The following is a 19,226-nucleotide window of genomic DNA, read 5'->3' as shown; positions in this document are numbered from 1 at the left end:
TGTAATTTAACACATTTAAAAAAGACACAAGTTTCCATTATTCAAACAAAGTGCTTCCTTGAGGGTTCTCAGTCTCTTCTAGCAGACTGAGAGATATTAAGTCATCATGCAATTTTCATTATTGAAAGTTACCACAGCTTGAACAGAAATTGGAGCTGAAATTGAATCACTGAAGTTCCCTGAACTCACTGTTGATGAAAGTGTTTGTGACATGGAGCATGATCCTGCTGGAAGGAGCCATTAGAAGATTGTGAACTGTGGCCATGAAGGATGAACACGGTCAGCAACAATACTCAGATACACTGAGATATGCAGACCATGATTGATTGATTGATTGATTGATTGGTATTAAGAAGAACACATTCCCCACACCATCACACCACCACCACCAGCCTGGACCGTTGACACAAGACGGGTTGGTCCATGGATTCAGACCATCTGCTGCCTCAGCACAAATCCAGATCCATCAGACCAGGTCTTCACCTGTCCAGTTGGTGAGACTCAGGTTTCTGGTCTTGGTGACAGGAAGTGGAACCTGATGTGGTCTTCTGCTGTAGGCTGGACACCAAGCTGGTGTTCATGGGATGCTTCTGTTGTTGTTCCACTCTGAGTAAAAACTCTAGTGATGTTGAGCCAGCAGCTTCAACATCATGTCACAGTCAAAGTCTGATCTGCAGGAGTTTATACACTGCTGCCACATGCTTGGCTGACTGGATAATTACATGAATAAGCAGGTGTACATGTGTTCCTAATGAAGTGCTTGATGAGTGAATGAATCATGTGGGAAACTGACCCTTGATGTTGTCATCACAGTTATCGTTAAGTTAAGTGTAACGAGGTGTCCTTCAAGATATTACATAGTTTATCCAGTTACATATTAGAAAGATTCAAGTGGATATTGATTGCAAGTGTGATTTTTGTGGTATGAAAAATAGTATTTCCCATCTATATTTTTACTGTATATATGTACAATCACAGTTACCTTTTGGGCTGAATTGACTAATTATATAATCCATAAAGGTAAAAATAATTTCAATATCGAATGTAAAAATATCATTACAAGTTATGAACATAATGATTATGACATTGAATTCATTGTTATTTCATATTCATAAATGCAGAGGAACAAAAGTCACCCCCAGTTTTATTGAATTTTTAAAAAGAATTTAGAGAACATATTAAGACTCTTGACCTTATTAATACTAAAAAGTAATAAGACTGTCAAATTATATAATGAACTCCTCAAAGAGGAATAATCGACAATGTCAAATATTATATTTCATGTGAAAACATTATTACACATGTCAGCTGCACATGGTTGTACATTTATCTATTTATCAAGCATTGAATTCTGATTCATTTTTGTTTTTCTTTCTTTTTTGTCATTGTAATTCCACTGTCATTCTGTTTTTACATAATGATGACAGTGTGTTTTTCTCCTCAGTAAGGCCTCACAGGAAGTGTGTAGACAGTCTGTGTCAAAGCTTAAACACAGAAGAGGAGGGAAATCAACTTTGGTTTTGATCCAATAAATCTCTGAACGAATGAAATCACTGCAGGTGTGCAAGTAACATCAGCAGAGGTGCAAATATACAAAGAGATGCAAAGAAATAGTGAGTGCTCAGTGTTTTCAAATAATTTTTTAATCAATCCTCAAAACAAGACTGTATATTAGTAATATTGATATAATAATGATGGATCCAGCCCTGAGCCCATCAACTCCCAGTTTGAACACTCTCTTTTCTGTGGGACCAACATCAGGCAAACAGACAGACTTTGCCCTGAACTCCAGTTGCTGTGAACTTTGCTGATCACATACTGTACTTTTGATTTGAATGACCCCATGACCTTTCTCTACCGCTGCCCTCAGAACAAACTAAATCTTTAGCCCCAGTGGTTGATCTGTCTGTCACCTCAAACTGCAGGGTGCTATGAACATTACAGCCTCTAGAGGCCACCAGTGAGTCAGGACAGTTGTCTTTCAGAGCAGCTGCATTAGCTGCATATACAATGCTCAACCCCTCTGTTGGTTTTACAGCCTCAACACTGAGATTAAAGGGGAACTAAACTTCTCATCTCTGTGGCTCTGAGCTTATCAAGCCTGAGAATATCACCCAGATGATGTCATCAAACTAACTAACGAGCAACTAAAACTAAAAACTAACTAACCAAAAAGCAAAAAGATGAAATGTAGGATCCAGTACAAGGAAAACTCTGGATATCTCCTGCTTCGATTTTGATCATCTTGTATTTAATATTCATGAAGTTTTATAAAATTTTGGACTTGTGAGACTTGCAAGCTTGAGCCAACTTTCTTTTCTCTTAATGCAGTTCAACAGTGATTAGATTCATTAGACCCACCGGTTGTCTAACAAATTCTAGTCTGTTTTTTTGTTTTTTTCCCCCAGTTTCTTTATTTTACACACATATAAAGGTACAAACACACACATAAACAATAAACAAATAAAAGAAATAACAAACCAAAAAATTAATAGTTAAACATTTTCACATTGTTCATGTTACGAAACCATAGTTTGTGTTATATGCAGCATATTATATTCATTCCACAGCTTTAAGGTCTCATTTTTAACATCAGACAAAGTTTTGCTAGACTGTTTAAAGTGCAGGAAAGTTGCCTTTTCTTATGAATATGGTATTTTCCAAAAATAATAAAATGTTGTATAACATACAACATGTTACTTTCAGTCTTATCTTGACAAAAACAGCATTACATCAAACAGAACTATTTCAATATTCACTTTTAGTTTCTTATTTAGAATATTGGCTCCATCAACCCAGGACATTCATGTATATATATATATATATATATATATATATGTACATAAATGTACATAAACATGTACACATGTGCATGTATGTATACACACACACACATATATACACATGTATGTATGTATGTACAGTATGTGCGTGTGTGTGTGTGTGTGTGTGTGTGTGTGTGTGTGTGTGTGTGTGTGTGTGTGTGTGTGTGTGTGTATTGTGTAAAATTTTGAAATGTACTTTAATTTTACTGGTGATACAAAAACGTATGGGGTAATAGCCATGCTGTCTGCAAATCTATATCTGCATACACCTGATTATCTTTTCATCTTTGACAGGTAGGTGACGTCATTCGAGGGGCGGGACCGGAGAGTCGTATGTGCGGGCGAGTACAGGTGATCTTCAGTCTCGCCGCCGTGGCTCGGGGGAAACATGGGGAAGCTTCAGGAGTTTGAGATCGCGCTCGACAAAAACAAAGTGGTGTACAGTCCCGGAGAGTCCATCTCCGGTACCGTGACGATCAAAGTGAACCAGGCGCTGCCGTGCAAAGGTGAGTGTGATACCGATGAGATTATTCCGCCGACGTTTTTCTCACCAGGTGGGATAACACCGCCACCGCCAAACAAGGAAGTGACGGACTGAGCCAAGAGTTTATTTAGTTTGAACATGAAGTTAATGTTGGTCCAGTCTGTGTCTGTTTTATAATAAACTGAAAACTAACTTTATATGCTGATGTAAATGATCTCTATGTTGTAATATTTTTACTTCTGTAGTGGGAGGTTAGGGGAACGCGAGCTCATGGGAATGTTGGTGTTTTTCTTCCTTCTATTACGTCCTCCATCAACAATGTTAAAGCCTCCTGACTTCATATTAAAATATTTATAAATTAAATATTTATTTCTTCTGGGATACATTGATGCAGAGATTACATAAACGGAAAGAAAACAAACCAAACAGCAGAAATGCAGAAAACAATTCCTAATAAAAAAACAGTTACATTCAAAGACATTAAGATTTAAAGGCATATTTCTAAACTGTCCCAATGTTTTCAGGGAATCCATATTTAAAGTGTGTTGTAGGTTATTCCATGACCCGAGGAACATGCAGTGTAATCCAGACTTGAGCTGGTTTGATAGGGTTTGATTTATTCAGTTATGTGACATCGTCTTCAGCATGAAGGTCTCTGTCCTCTACAAGACTTTTCAGGAGCCAATAGAAACGGTTTTCAGCTGTGTGACATTGCTTTGTCATTTATGAAGCCACTTATTTTCTCCATGAATTGTTTGGTCTACAAAACACCAGAGAACAGTGAGAATTCAAAAGAGAACAACAAGTAGAAACTTCTCACATCTGAAAACCTGAAACCAACGACGAAGAAACACAAGTTTAGATTTGATCAAACACTGAATATGTCATGTTACCACTCCTGAATATCAGTGTTGAAATTTAAAATAACTGCATGTATCGAAGTGAAATATTTTACTTTGAAAAACCATCTGTGTGAATATATGTCATTTAATTCCAAAAATATACAGAATGTGACCTGAGAGGACAGAGGTCAGAGTCAGAGCCTGAATGTTGAAGTCTGACTTTTTCATTTTGAATTTTTCTCCAGTTAAATGTGAAAAAGGTCTAAAGCGGCTTTTAGACTGAACCTGAAATGACCAACAGAACTGAACCCTACCATATACAACAGGAAATGACCTGCTGTACATTTCAAAGAGGATAAATTTAAAATGAAATATTCAGGAGGAGCTCATTTTCACCAGCAGTTGTTTATAAGAAACAAATCCTTCCAGTCTTTCTCTGCACTTCCATGTCTGATGTAAATGTTCTTCTACAGATCTCAGTTCCTAATGATGGAGAACACATGCAACTGTAAACTAGTGTCAGGAAAAAGACAAAGTGTGTGAATTACAAACACACCCTTCTCCACATTGTTTCCATCACAGCATCAAAATATCTTTTGTTTTGTTTTTGTTTTATCGTCACTGAAATCTTAAACAATAAATGCCTCAGCAAGGATGAACAACAGGTTACTGTGAATCTACTGCAGCCTAAAAGCCCATTAATCATCAGTGATACAGACTTATTACAAGTTTAGCCCTAATTATTAAGTACCATTTTCTCTGTGAGATCATTCTTCGTGTTCTCTGTGTGTGTGTGTGTGTATGTGTGTGTGTGTGTGTGTGTGTGTGTGTGTGCGTGTGTGTGCGTGTGTGTGTGTGTGCGTGTGTGTGCGTGTGTGTGTGTGTGTGCGTGTGTGTGTGTGTGTGTGCGCGCGCGTGTGTGTGTCAACTTGGGAGCAGTTACTGTGTATGTTGTTGAGGGAGTTTCTGTTTGAAAGCTTCTCGTCTGTTTACATTCCTGCTCAGGTAGAGCTGGTCAGACTGTCAGCTGCACTTCACCACCAACCAGGAAACACACTCTGTCTCAGAGCAACACTTTCAATCACTGATGGATTGTGAAGTGGGTGGGGCCTCGAGATAAGAGAACTTTAACTGGACAAATATTGACACTGTGTTAAAAATCAGATGTGTTTTGAGTCGTTGCGGTTCCCCTCAGATAAGATGCATATGATGAGGTTACTGAAAGATGTATTCTGCACCCAGTATCTTTTTATAGAGTTTTTAAGACTGAAAATAGTTCATGTATGTGGACACATACTGTTGTTAGTCAGTTTTTAATGGTTTGGGTCCATTATTTCCAGTGACGCGAAATCTTCATGTTTTAACATGACAACCTCCCCCACCCCACCAGAGTAAAACCAGATAAAAGAAAAGAGTGTGGGGGCTCTAATAGAGTTTAGTCGTCCCCCGATCCGGAGGAGTTTATCTCTTATGTTGTTCATTAATGAACATGAAATTCATAGATCCAGGAAATCACAGGGAAAAAATAGTTTAAATTTGATTTGATTTGATTTCACTACTGAAGAAAGTGATTGGATACAAAAATCATCAACATTTCCCTCCGCAGACACACGTCTCCCTGCTGACCGCACAGCAGCTGATGTGACTGAGCTTCTAACTTTCTCTGTGAGTGATCATGTTACCGTACATCCAGCTGAAGTCACAGCTCAGTCTTTGTCTTTAACTGATGTGTTTGGTGAGTCTTTGGTCAGATGACGTCATGGTTATAAAATCAGGATTTTAGTAGCAGCTTGGAAGTGGCTGCTGGTTAACATGTCGTCTTAACAGGCTATGTTTCAGTCACTATTATATATTTGTTCCGTTGTCCTGACAACGGAAACAGAAAACATGGCAATGAGGGGAGCTTTATTGATTTACTCTGTCTGTATTTTCTTACCTGCAGCCATCAAAGTGAACTGCAATGGTTTCTGTGGCATCACCAACAAGGTGAATGACACGGCGTGGACAATGGAGGAGCAGTACTTCAACAGCACCGTCTCTGTCGCAGACAAAGGTGAGCAGGCAGACACCTGAGATGCAACTACAAAACCAATCCAAAGAGTTTGATCTGAGCTGCAGTCGGTATCAGATAGTTCACATCAAGCCCAGTCCAGTCACAGATTACAGAGCTTAACTGGCCTTTAATACTTCCCTGTGTGGACACGTCACAAAACACTGAGTGAAAATACTCGACACAGCCACATCATAGAGAATACAACTAGGCTGCTGAAATAATTGAAGGGTAAAGAGTATAGTAGTGAAAGTTCCCATGGTTCTTTGTGTTTACTTCATGCAGCCCTGAGGCAGTCCTGCCTGCTGGGAAACAGCAGCGCGATTGTTACTGTTTGCACTAATGAATGTTATCTCTGTCTCCACGCAGGAACCCTGAAACAGGGAGAACACACGTTTCCCTTCAAGTTTCTCATTCCAGGTAGGAGCTCTGAGTGATGGGCTGAACACTTGTCACTGCACATTCTTTCCTATGCTTGTGTGTGTTTTGCCCTCACATTTCACCTGACAGACGTGTCCCAGCAGGATGATATTTACCCCAGTGCTGTTACGGTTCAGCTGCTGTGAGGACAGGACTCTGAGCCCATCACTCGCTGGGCTTATGAGTTCTGTGCGACACTTTGCACTGATTTACTACTTAAACTGCAACCACTACTTACTTAAAAAAGGAAAGTTGCTATAATTTAAAGGAGCTGTATGTAAGTTTTGCTATTGCTACATAATAGCTCTGAGTGATTAATCTAATTTTATTTCCGATTACGATTTTGGCTTCGCATTAAATTTCACCCCCCCCTACAAAAACCTTCCCCCCATCCACTTCCTGGTTACATTTCAGCATATGTTTGCAATATATGTTTTTGAGTTTTCAATATGTTGGTGCAGTGCACTACAACATGTTTAATCTCATTTATTTTGGTCTAATTTATTTTTCTTTATCATTTTTATATACTGAATCTGTTTGTTTAGTAGTTTTTAGTAGGTTGTGGAAGTACACTAATGTTACAACATAGTTGATCTTATTTATTTTGATCAAATTAACTTTTATATTATATATTTATTTGTATATATTTAGATATTATTTATTTATCTAATTTTTAAAATTTATTTTTTAATTAGTTTTTCTGTTGAATTGAATATTTAAAGTTCAAGAAAGTCCACTGTTAAAAAGTTTTTTATAAAAGTTCAGTGAATGCTTGGAGTTTCCAAAGTCAGTGAGTAACCCTGTTAAATATTGAACAGTGAACTCAATATTGATCAAAATAACCATGATTATGATTTTAGCCATTATCGAGTAGCACTACTACATAGCATTCGCTAATGTTAGCATAAACAGCTGTTTTCATGCCGGTCTAGAAGAAATGCACAAGTTCAGCATCAAACTTATTTCCCTTATTCACCAAGAGTCCAGAGCAACCCTCTTGTTTTGCTTCATTTCTGTCATGTCTTTTCTTCTGAAGTTAGCATGCTAACCAGCTTGCGCTCGCACATCTTGTCACTTTCTGATACCGAGTCACTGTAGTGTCCCGTCTGCTCAGAGAAGACTATGTAGCAATAGCAAAACTTACAAATAGCTCCCTTTTTAAAGCTTCTGTAATGAAAATGTTTACATTAAAATGGACTCATCGTCAGGGGAACCCATGATTAAGAACCCAGAGAGAATGATCAATCAAGAACTCTGCTTTGTATCCCTCACCACTTTTTATACAGAAATCATACTATATTTCCATTAAGAAGATGCATCGTGATTCTGCTAAACACTGAACCAAACAGCTGGCAGGGTGCCACCCCAGTGTGTGATTTGTAGATAGCATGCCAGCACTCAGGAATCAGAGATCAGAGGCTTTCCATCACACAACAGAGTTGGCATCTGTCCTGCAGTATCAGTTCTTCCTTTAACGTCAGTCTGGCTCTGTCACTACCTCCACTGCTCATTTAAAGGCGGAACAACAATGCATCCCTCCCATTCAGTGTTCATACTTTTTACAATAAAGGCCCAACATTCCCGCCTTGAACAAGCTGTGCTAAAGGGACTATCGGCAGCAGAATGGAACTTTTTTCAATAAAAGAAAAGCTGTACACTGTCCACTACCTGCCCAGCTCGAAACAGCTGACAAAGTTAGACTAGCTGGTGAAGATAGTGGAGCATAGTCGCTAATGAGCCAGATCATTTTTTCAGGAGTTGATGGAGAGCTAAAAGTGAATATTAGACTTGTCAGATGGACGCAAGCAGGACTCCAAATGAAAGCTCATAATGGTCTGTGTCTGCTGGATGAGTAAATCAGCAACTTCTATGAGGTAATAATGTGTCAGATATTGTGTTTACAGCTAATTCTGCTGCCCCGAGTGGCAAAGATCAGTAAATGCAGTTTGCTTCCCTGCGTTTCGCTGCAGGTGTAGCCTGCATTAACAATGTTGTATTATCACTGTGTTTATAGTCTGTTTCAAAATAATGGAACAACTTGGCTCTTATTTTCATAGTTGTGGCCATCATCTGTGTACTGTACTCACCGAGTCTGATACACGAGCACGAGTCACATGATCAGACAGGTTGTAAACAAAGGTCCAGGCTGGTCTTAATCTGGAGTAAACAAAGGTTTTGGTTTTATGAGCCAAACTGTTTGTGTGATCGTTGGACTGCTTGTGTTTCTTTAACTCTGACTTCTGCCTGTTGTAATGGTGCAGGCATGTTGTTACGGTAACAAGATTCATAACTTTTATTCGTTTCATTCTTAGATAACAGTTCATCCTGTCCCTCACTTCCTGTCCACATATTGCTGCCATGGTTTATTATGATGCGCTCTCATGTATAAAATGACACAGCAACTTGTGTTGAGCCTTTGTTCAGCCGCTCACCTGCTGTGAAACCTCTTCCACGGCATGAGGAACAACTCCACAGAAACTCAAAACCGGCCCGACCAGTCTTCTTCCTGCTGTGAATCTAGATCTGTCTTTTGAAATGTGTGTGTGTTTCCAGCACTGAGTGCCTGCAGGTTATTCAGACCCTCTCTGAAATCATGTTTTCCTGTTTACATTAGAGGACTGGAACATAACCGCTCAATTGTCAGGTTATGGAACAGTAACATTTTTCAGCATTAACTCAAATCTATTATTCTGTATTAGCTGTTATGTGATAAAACTAATACATATTTGACTTGTTCCCGCAGCCTCTGCTCCCACGTCTTTTGAAGGCAACTATGGGCGGATCATTTACAGAGTGAGGGCTTTTATTGACACTCCACGATTTGCCAAAGACTACAACAAAGAAACAGCTTTCTACCTGCTCAGCCCTCTAAACCTGAATGAAGTGCCAGACATATGGGTGAGACATGATTACATGTGTGTATATATGATCAGTCCATGTTTTTGTCTCTTTGTTTCTTGTTCATTTTATTTAGCAGTCAGTGGCTTCAGGGGTAGTTTTGTGTTGGAACTATTACTTGAAAAACAACATTTGTTGGTTTTTCAAGGTAAAGGAGATGCAGCACTCACACTTGAATAGTTATGATATTTTTTTAAACAATTTATTTATTGAATTTTCAATACAGAGCAGTCTACAAGGGAAAACACGGGTAAAACATCAAAGATAATGAAAGAGAAATAACATAAAATAAAAAAATATACATAATTAAAGTTTATATATATATATATAATATAGGCCTATATATAAAAATAACATGTGAAAGACGTAGGTACCAGAGGAGTAAAAAAAATGAAAATGAATAGATAAAAAAGGGGGAGTGAACATTTAGTGAGGTTAACATAAATTCCATACATTGGTACAAATATTCAACATATACTGATGCGAGTAAATATTGCTGTGATTGTGAGATATTTCCCATGTAGCTACTAAAATCCGTCCAGTGTTTATCACAGAGATGTGGTTCTCTTCTCTTTTGAGCTTAAACATCATTTTTTTTCTGGTGCCATGTATGAGGAAATGTCTTACTAAATGTAAACCACATGGAGACAGGGGGAGGGTCTTCCCTTTTCCATGACAAAGCAATGCATTTGTTACCAGCAATCATGACTAGTTTTATAAACCACACCTTGTTTCTTTTGGTGAGAGCGATGTCAGATATGTCGCCTAGTGAGGCTAGTTCAGGTGAACCAGGGATCTCAAACCCCGTCATCTCTTTGAGAATCTCCAATATTGAGCCCCAGTAATGTTTTTGATTTATTACATTTCCAGAATGAGGTTACCTGTCTCTATTTGATAAATTGGGCTGAGCTCTGATTGAATGATTTATCCTATGGAGTCTTTCTGGTGTGAAGTAGGTTCTGTGGATAATATTAAACTGCAAGAGCTTATGGCGGCTGTTATATGAGAAGGTAAGTGCCTTCTCACATAGTGATTCCCAGTCCCCATTATCAAAAGTACAGTCCATATCTTGCTCCCATTTGGTTCTAGTGTTCAGGGGTTTCACTTCTGTGAAAGCCAGAATTCTATTCTATTCTATGTTAAGGACAAAATTCCTCTGACATGTTTGACATCTTTTAGGATCTCATCAATTAGTAGAGGCTTTAATGTGGTGGGTTTCCTCCCTCAGATGCACTTCTGAAGTGCCTGACCTGTAGATATTTAAAGAAATAAGTCGTTGGCAGGCGGAAGGCTCTACCTAACTGCTCATAAGTGTGTTGTTTTCATAGAGGTCCCCAAATTTCTTAATCCCCTGTTTGTGCCATATCTTGGTCATACTGTCTCTAAGTGCATTCGCTAAAGCAGGGTTGGTATAACTGTGAAGAGCAGCCACACTATTACGTTGTGTCTGAATGGCAGACCAGATTCTGGATGTGTTTGATAAAGGGAGTATCAGTCCCACTCTTTAGATAGTCTTGATATTTAATATGGGGCAAACAACAAAGGCGTTTCAGCTCTAAGCGTCATCAGCATAAGAAACCGTGGTGAATCAGACAATGATAAATATATTTATAAACAGCTGAGGTTAGAACATGACTGCTTGATGAAGTGCATCTGTGAATGAACCACTATAGGGTGAGGGGCTACATGACATCAGCAACAGAACAACAAATAGTCAAATTTGACATCCAAGAGCAAACTCTTATATAAACCTCCACCTCCATCTCACTGCTGCACAATTAGAGCACAACTTACAGTAAAAACCAAACAACATCCAAAAAGCAATGTCCCAAAATACCAAATATGTACATAGGGCTCAAAGCTGTCTAGTATATAAAGGGTTGAGAATAAAGGTGTTATCTGTAGAGATCTACGGCACACAACAGCTAGAGGCAGAACATTTGAGTCTGTATGACTTTATTTATGACTTTAACAAAACAAAATTAGTAGAATGATAAGAACAAAACATTTTCTATAAAAAGGAGGTTCTTCAATTCAATAAACATCATTCAGTGCATTTAAAGGATCTGAATTAACGAGCACAATAGGCTTGTGTAAATAGAAATTAAAAGCTAAATGTCCCCATTAACACGTTTAAACCATTACAGAAAGATAACTGCATGTGAAAGTCAAACCATCATCATGTAGAAAAAACCTTAAAACACATACTGATGCTGATACAGTGGAAGAGAACCTGTGGGACCCTTATAGATGATGATGGACAGTATTTCCTTCTATATCATATACTAAAGGAGCACTGGTGTTATTGGTTTTAGTCTCTGTAAAAGAAAGGTGCAAAACCTTGTAACTTCCAGAGTCAAGACCAGGACAAGACCCAAGTCAAGTCCAAGTCCTAGACTTAGCATTTCAGGACCTAAACAAGTCATTATGCACCTCTCATGAAACTGAATGCCATTTAAAATTTTTAAACAGAGTTATCAGTTTGTATTTAAATTATAAATGCTTTTATTATTTTTTAGATATAAACGTGTTATATCAATTAAAAGCACTGGTGTCTGGTGTTACTTATTGTAATTCCTGGGAGTGGAGTTGAAGTTTGATTATTTCATCAAATCCAAACAATAGTTTTATTGAATCCATCTGTCTACAATTTTGAACATGTGCAACAAATCCAAAGATTTAACTGAGAAAAACCAGTAAATTAGATTAATGCAGAAGATGGTGGTGATGATGATGATGATGATGATGATGATTATGATAAATCTATACTGGACCAATCGAAATAACAGCTGTTGTGCAGATGTTCAGATATCATTGTTTTCTTACTGATTCTGATTCCTGAACTTGTTTACCAGCTGATACTGGTGCTGATCTGACACCACTGTGTTGTCTGTCATGGCTCAGGTGAAACCCTTTGTAAAAACTGCTGGAAACTGCAGTTTTATGTTCTGCCGTCTTTAAGTTCAGTTCAGATCGGTGCACAGACTCACCGGTACCTGATCCAGTGAACCACTCTGATCTGTACACCACCGACTTTATTTTTCATGAGCAACTGAAGGTCCTGATACAGAACCAGTATGTTGTGCAAGTCATTAAGTCTAACTGGGAGTTTAAAGTTCAACATGATGTCCCAATGTGATGTGTGTCTTACTAACCCTTGAAGTGCGGATGCTGCCTCTCTCCCTGCAGGGAACCTGTTCATCTGCAGTGACTCAGCAGTTCACCTACATGCTGGTGAAAACAGGCACAGTGGTCCTGAAGGCCCAGACCGACATGAAGGGCTACACACCAGGCCAGATCATCCAGGTGACGGCCAACATCCACAACCAGTCCGGGAAGAGCACAGGCAACATGGCAGCCAGTCTGATGCAGGTAAACCATACCTGAGAGGACCAGGTTATGCTTTGTTAAAGAAGTACTTCAAATCTTAGTAATCTCTGTTATTATAGGCCATGGTTGAAAGGACTGACTGCAAAACTGCTATATATGTATATGTAGTCACTATGCGCTGAGCACAGTTCATGAATCTCCATGTCCACGTGTTTTCAGAGGGTGACCTATGAGACAAAGAGGCCCACCTATGATATGAGAACCATAGCAGAGGTGGAGGGAGGTGTGGTGAAGGCCGCCAAGGAGGTGCAGTGGAAGGAGCAGATCATCGTTCCTCCTCTTCCTCAGTCATCCCTCGCTGGCTGTGAGCTGATAAAGATAGAATATTATGTTAAAGTAAGTTACGCTCTTCCCCTTTCACACTATAAACAATAAAGTTTTTGATTGACGTCTTGTCATTTTATTAGCTTTCACATAGGATTAACTGTACAGTAATTAATTCATCACTTACACAAAAAGAAAAGAAAATAATTTTAATAAATCAAAACACACACAACACAGAATGTTACATGTTACAGCTACAGTAACAATCCGACACTGAGTGGTCCAATAAATGTATAGAGGATTTCATGTAAACACACAGAGAAACCAAATCCTGCAAGGTTGGATGGTGGGTCCAGGTGGGCGGGGCTTGGGGCGTGGCTGAGGGCGGTGACTGCTTTGTTGTGACATCACAAAGTACTGTATTTCTTGCCCACACATAAGTAAAAGCAGTTCAAATAAATCAAGAAAGAGGAGACAGTGGTAGTAAATACATTCGGTTTCTATATTTCTATATATAACTGTCTTCTGTTGTGACAGGATGTGACATATTTAGCACATTTTTCTTTTCCCCCAGAATAATCAGAATAATCCCTGTCCGTCAAACTTTTCAAATTCGGTGCATTTTTTCAAATTTTGTGAAAAATTCCTCCCTGATATTTCTGTATTTTTGACAGTGTGTCAGAAAATGTAGTTCTCTGTCACTAACATTGTCTCGACCTCTGATTAAACAGGTCAGTCTAAAATCTCCAGACGTCATGTTGACATTACCCATCCACATTGGAAATGTCTCACTGGACAAAAAACTGCACCACTCCAAAAAAGCAGCTCCTCCTTCCTCTGCTGCACCTGAGGATACACCAGCCTCCGCCTCCACCTCTGTCCCTGACGCTTCCACCTCTGCTACCACTCCTACGACGACCCCTCGCACTGCCCCAAAACCCGCTCCCCGTCCCGCCCCTCGTCCCCGAATGTCTTCTCACAGTTCCCCCAGTGCTCCTCCAGCCGAGTACCACCATGGAGCAGAGGGTGGGACTCCGATGAACGATGGCTTCCCCAACAAGCGCCAGTCTCAGCTGGTGTCACCCAACGCCTTCAGCTACGCCCCCGGCCTTTTTTTCTCCCAGAACCAGCAGCACAGCGGGCCTGGCACTGCCCCCACTGGGCCTACATTCAGTGGGTCCACAGGGGCCCCATCACCTTATGCCCCTGAGAACGGTTCTAGCTCTGCACCATCACCACTCATCCTGCCTCCAGACTATGGCGCCTCATCTTATCCACAAGGTCAGTTGGCACACACTCATTCTGTCCAGGCTCTGTTCATGATTGTAGAGTGATGAATGTGGAGAAGAAGAACGCTGTCATTTAGGACAGATTTTAAAACCAAACTGCAACAAACTCCAGATCACAACTGTAACTTACAGCAGGATGAACTTGCTTTGGATCATCGGTCATATTTTCTACAAGTCCTGCATTTGCTAGTAATATTGAACAGTCCCATATTTACAGATCCATATAATGCCGTCACAGTTACACTCAGTGTCCTCTTTATCTAATGCCATCAATACATTAGCTCTGCAAAACTTCTACCATTATGAAGCTTATCATGTTTAGTTTCTGTTGACACCGAGTAATAGAAGAGTTAAGGCCCTTGCATGTTAATGAGGTGGGCAAAATATTAGAAACCACTGTCAGTATAGTGCAGTCCAGGAAACATCCCAGTGGTGTTCCCATCATAAGAGAATGGCAGGTGTGTGCCCTGTAGCATCAGGTGAGGCAGAGACCATGTGCTCATGTGTTAGGATTGTGGTGCTAGGTGCAGTCCATCATCACTAATTACATTGTTTTGATTTGATTGTTTGTGTGTAGAAAGGTTTTAAAAAGTGGGTGAATTATTGCTTCTGCTACCTCTTAACACTTTGGAAGAAAAGACTCCTAACAACTACATTTTCTAATGCGCAAGTAGTTTCCGCACATATCTGCACATGTGTATAATATTGCTGCAATAATATATCTGATCTCAGAGCTGTGGAAGCTGAGTCAACAAGCACACTTGTCTGTAGCTAGCTCACAATAGATACAACAGCAACAGCTGCTAGTCAAGCTAGCTTCCAGAGACAGGATCCTCCTGCCACCACAAGAGGACAGTAAATTACAAGATGAATGCAAACAGACAACAACAGAATGCTGTTCTGAGATCAGATGTGAGGACAGATATCTCTTCCACTTTGTTAACTTTCTAATATATGTCGATTTTCAGCTTTAACTGGCTTAGCTTTAACACCACTGACTTTAATAATAACCACACAGGGCTGAATTAACTCCTCTCTGACAGTGTCAATAAAAACTGGAACATTACAATCAGTGTTCATCCCTGGATCCTCCTGTCAACATGGCTGATGGTTAGGACATTGACATTGCCTGCAGAGGGTGTTTTAAGGGCTTATTTTTCTCTGGGTTTTGACTGCCAGCGTACACACTGGTTGCCCTACCTGTCTGATTCTGAGTCTGAAAGGAATACTTGCAGACATTACTTAGGGCTGAAAAGAGTAATTAAGCCAATTTAGCTTTTCTAGTGACAAAAACTTAAACAAGTAAATACAACATTTAGAATGACTGTTTACAGTTAATGTTTCCCTCATCAAAGATAAGACTCACATACAACATTATCTGTCAGACAGTATCAGGTGTCTATAAAGGACGGTCAGAGTCGGACACATATTGTTTTCGGGTCACTAAGCCCTCCCAAGACATATTCAAGAAAAGTCAAATTGGAGGCAACTGGATTCAATTTTTCAAGTATCTACAACCAAGTCCAGTTGCCCTCAATCTACTTTTCTTGGATAACCGCGGCCTGGATGACTGAGAGTCTTCACAGAAATAGAAATACACAGAAATAATATACTTGGCACCCACATCCTAAGATCACCAATGTCAGGCTCAGTGAAGGTGGGTAGTCCACAGACGGCCAGACCAAGTGATAGAGACTGATGCAGCCCTGTAAGACATTACCTGTGACGGCTGTCTCGTGCCCTGGCTGATGACATCATATGTTGTTGACATGTGTGACAAGTGTGACATGTTATAGTATTTGTGTACTAACCAGCTGGTCTAATGGTGTCTTGTCTGTTACAGAAGCTCCTCCTTCTTATGATGAGAGCTGCAACACATGAAGTCCCAGGACCCCACCCCTCCACCAGGAAGATGATTGATTCACTCTGATATCAAACAAAATGTTGAACTAAAACTGCAAATCACCTACCTTGTGAAAATAAGAGCCCTGTCATTTTATCATGTTATAACTAACTTGGGCAAAATGAGTATAATACACAGAAGAAACCTAATGTGACTTGCTAGGATAGTTGTTTTATACAGTAACCCTCAGATTTTATGTAAGTTTCAGGTTTTTCTAAATGTATAAGAATCAATATTTTGAATTTAAATGAATGTGATTTGACCTCGGACTCCGCTGCCCAGTGAACAAGGAGCTGAACTAACCTAATGGGGGTTATTCTCCCCTGAAAACTAGCCACAGCAAATCAACACTGTCTTTATAAAAATCAATCTTTTTTGTTTGTTTTAAGCACTTTGAATGAAAGGAGAGAGAAGAGGTAGGATTTTGTTTTCTGTTCTTCATGCAGTAACAGGAGTCAAGTTTTTAGTTGTGGGTTATTAATATGTAGATGACATCTGTGATGTCACGTTTGAAAATGTCATGTATGAAAACCTGTGCAAAACAAACATCTCTTATTTTTTCCAAAGCCAAATAAGAATTAAAGCAGTGGGATTTTTATTGGAAACAGGTGAAATCCTCTTTATTTGTATAAGACTGGATGAAATATGTTGTTAGGAAGGATCTTTTTTTTTTTATTTGGCTTTGATCAGAAGTTTTCTAATTTATGTGATATCCAGATATTGGTTTCACAAGCTTCCTCCCTTTAGCTTTATAAGGTTGTAGTGCAGGATCCAGTTTAGCCACAAGATTTCTGCCATGTTTGATCATTTGTTACATTTAGGTCATTAACTCTGTCGTAATGACTGCAGACTTCCTTTTAGAAATCATGTTGTATATTGTTCTTCCTCTGTTGCATGTGTGTTGGTTCCGTTCATGACATCCTCTCTGTCTGATTTCTGTTAATAGTTGAACAACAATGCAAAATCACTGATTTGAGGTTTCTTAACTAATTTAATCTGTTTTTTGTAAATACATTTAAATATTTCTTGATCAAGTTAAATCCATCAAACATGCAGAAATATTTATTGTTTTGAATGTTTATCAACCGCTGTCTGGATTCCAGTAAATCAGCCCTTGTTTTTTTAATAGTATTCTCAAGTCTATTGTTTTCAATATACCAGAAATAAATAAAGATGTGATCTCACTATAAATGTTGCTCTAGCAGAAATTCAGTGTGTACCTTTCACCCACACACCTTAACCCATGTTTTCATAGAACATGACTTATGTCAACATGTAAACTGATGATGTGAAACTGAAAATGATTTAGACCAACATGTTTGGGTGAGTAAACGGTGTGTATAGATTATACAGAACAGTCTGACATATTGAGGGTAGCACTCAAATACATAAAAAAACAAAAAAAACCAGAACATTTCTACAATTCAACTACTACTTACCTCTTGTACTGCCTTACTGATCAGGAATGACATTTTCAAAATGTTAGAAAATTGCATTTTCATTTTCACGCCAAAAGAGTGTGGTGACATGTAAGTGTAAATGACTTGTGACTGGTGGTGCTGTTTCACTTATTCCATTTGAATATTGTCCACTGTACAGCAGGTTAAGTCTTTGAAAGTGAAATGTCAAATGCTGGTTTTATTTTCATTTTCTAATAGTTAAAAAAATTGCATTTTATTATTAATCATGACTTGAAAATTATTTGCATAAATGGAAAATCAGGTTAAATTGTTCATATTGCATTTTTCATTATCAAATTTGAAGTAACATTTCACTGTAAAGCAACAACTTTGAACACTCACTTTTCCCACTGAGTTTCTGTCTTCATGTCTCTTAAAACATAAAAAAAAATATGCATTTACTTTTCAAATTTTAATTTCCAGGAAATGTTAACTGGCTTTGTGAAGAATTTTACTTGCCAGTTGCTCTTTAATGTTGGCAGTAGCCTCTTTATTAATAAACATACAAAAAAACAAGGCACTTTACTCACACAAAAGAAACAGGTTGAACATAACCATACACATACATACAAAATAAATAAATAAATAAAACACAAAAAGAAGAAAGAGGAAAATGGGCTCATCTCAAATGAACTTAAATAAATCCAGCAGTCATTAACTTAAGGGCTTTCCTATTATCCTTAATAAGCTTCAGAGACTTACTCAGCCATTGATTTATACACATTTACATTTAAAATACCTGCATTTATGTATAAAGAACTTCCCTAATAACAGTAAAATATTAAGAAGAAAGTCCAAATTCCGATTTTCAACACATAAACCAAACTTCTGGCCAGCTCTGCATATCGCTCCAGAAAGACTGAACTGATTTATATTGGGTTTTTTTTCTAAACAATTGTTTTAAAACATTCGACTTTTTTTACTTTAAAAATCTACATTTATGTATTTCTATTATAGTGTTTCCGATTTACAGCATTTTCAGCTCTGTTTAAACATGTTTTTTGTATTTTAAAATCATTTATTTGCATAATAAACATCTAGCTATTTGTGTTTTTTTTCAAATCAAATCTTTATTTATGAAACAGTGCAGTAACAATGACAACCTATACAAAAATCATATTTTGTTTAGAAATAAAAATAATAATAAATAAAATTAATTTAATAAAGAAGAGAGAGAGAGAGAGAGAGACATTCTGGCATACNTTTTTTTCTAAACAATTGTTTTAAAACATTCGACTTTTTTTACTTTAAAAATCTACATTTATGTATTTCTATTATAGTGTTTCCGATTTACAGCATTTTCAGCTCTGTTTAAACGTTTTTTTGTATTTTAAAATCATTTATTTGCATAATAAACATCTAGCTATTTGTGTTTTTTTTCAAATCAAATCTTTATTTATG

At 38.3% G+C, this 19,226-nt stretch overlaps 1 protein-coding gene across 1 annotated transcript; it reads left to right on the top strand.

Moving 5' to 3' along the window:
- Positions 1 to 3,202: 3,202 nt before the first annotated feature.
- LOC111228601 (arrestin domain-containing protein 1-like) lies at positions 3,203 to 17,491 on the top strand. The gene is made up of 8 exons (XM_022754586.1): positions 3,203 to 3,331; positions 6,094 to 6,204; positions 6,571 to 6,621; positions 9,365 to 9,519; positions 12,709 to 12,891; positions 13,069 to 13,245; positions 13,905 to 14,454; positions 16,306 to 17,491. Exons 1-8 carry the CDS (start codon positions 3,214 to 3,216, stop codon positions 16,341 to 16,343), a joined length of 1,383 nt encoding a protein of 460 aa, XP_022610307.1. The 5' UTR covers positions 3,203 to 3,213; the 3' UTR covers positions 16,344 to 17,491.
- The last annotated feature ends 1,735 nt before the right edge of the window (positions 17,492 to 19,226 follow it).

Source organism: Seriola dumerili, unplaced genomic scaffold, assembly GCF_002260705.1.
Source record: "Seriola dumerili isolate Sdu_G_001 unplaced genomic scaffold, Sdu_1.0 BDQW01000017.1, whole genome shotgun sequence".
Taxonomy (NCBI): Eukaryota; Metazoa; Chordata; class Actinopteri; order Carangiformes; family Carangidae; genus Seriola; species Seriola dumerili.
The sequence above is the reverse complement of the archived record's forward strand: the minus strand, read 5'-3'. Positions and strand labels throughout refer to the sequence as shown.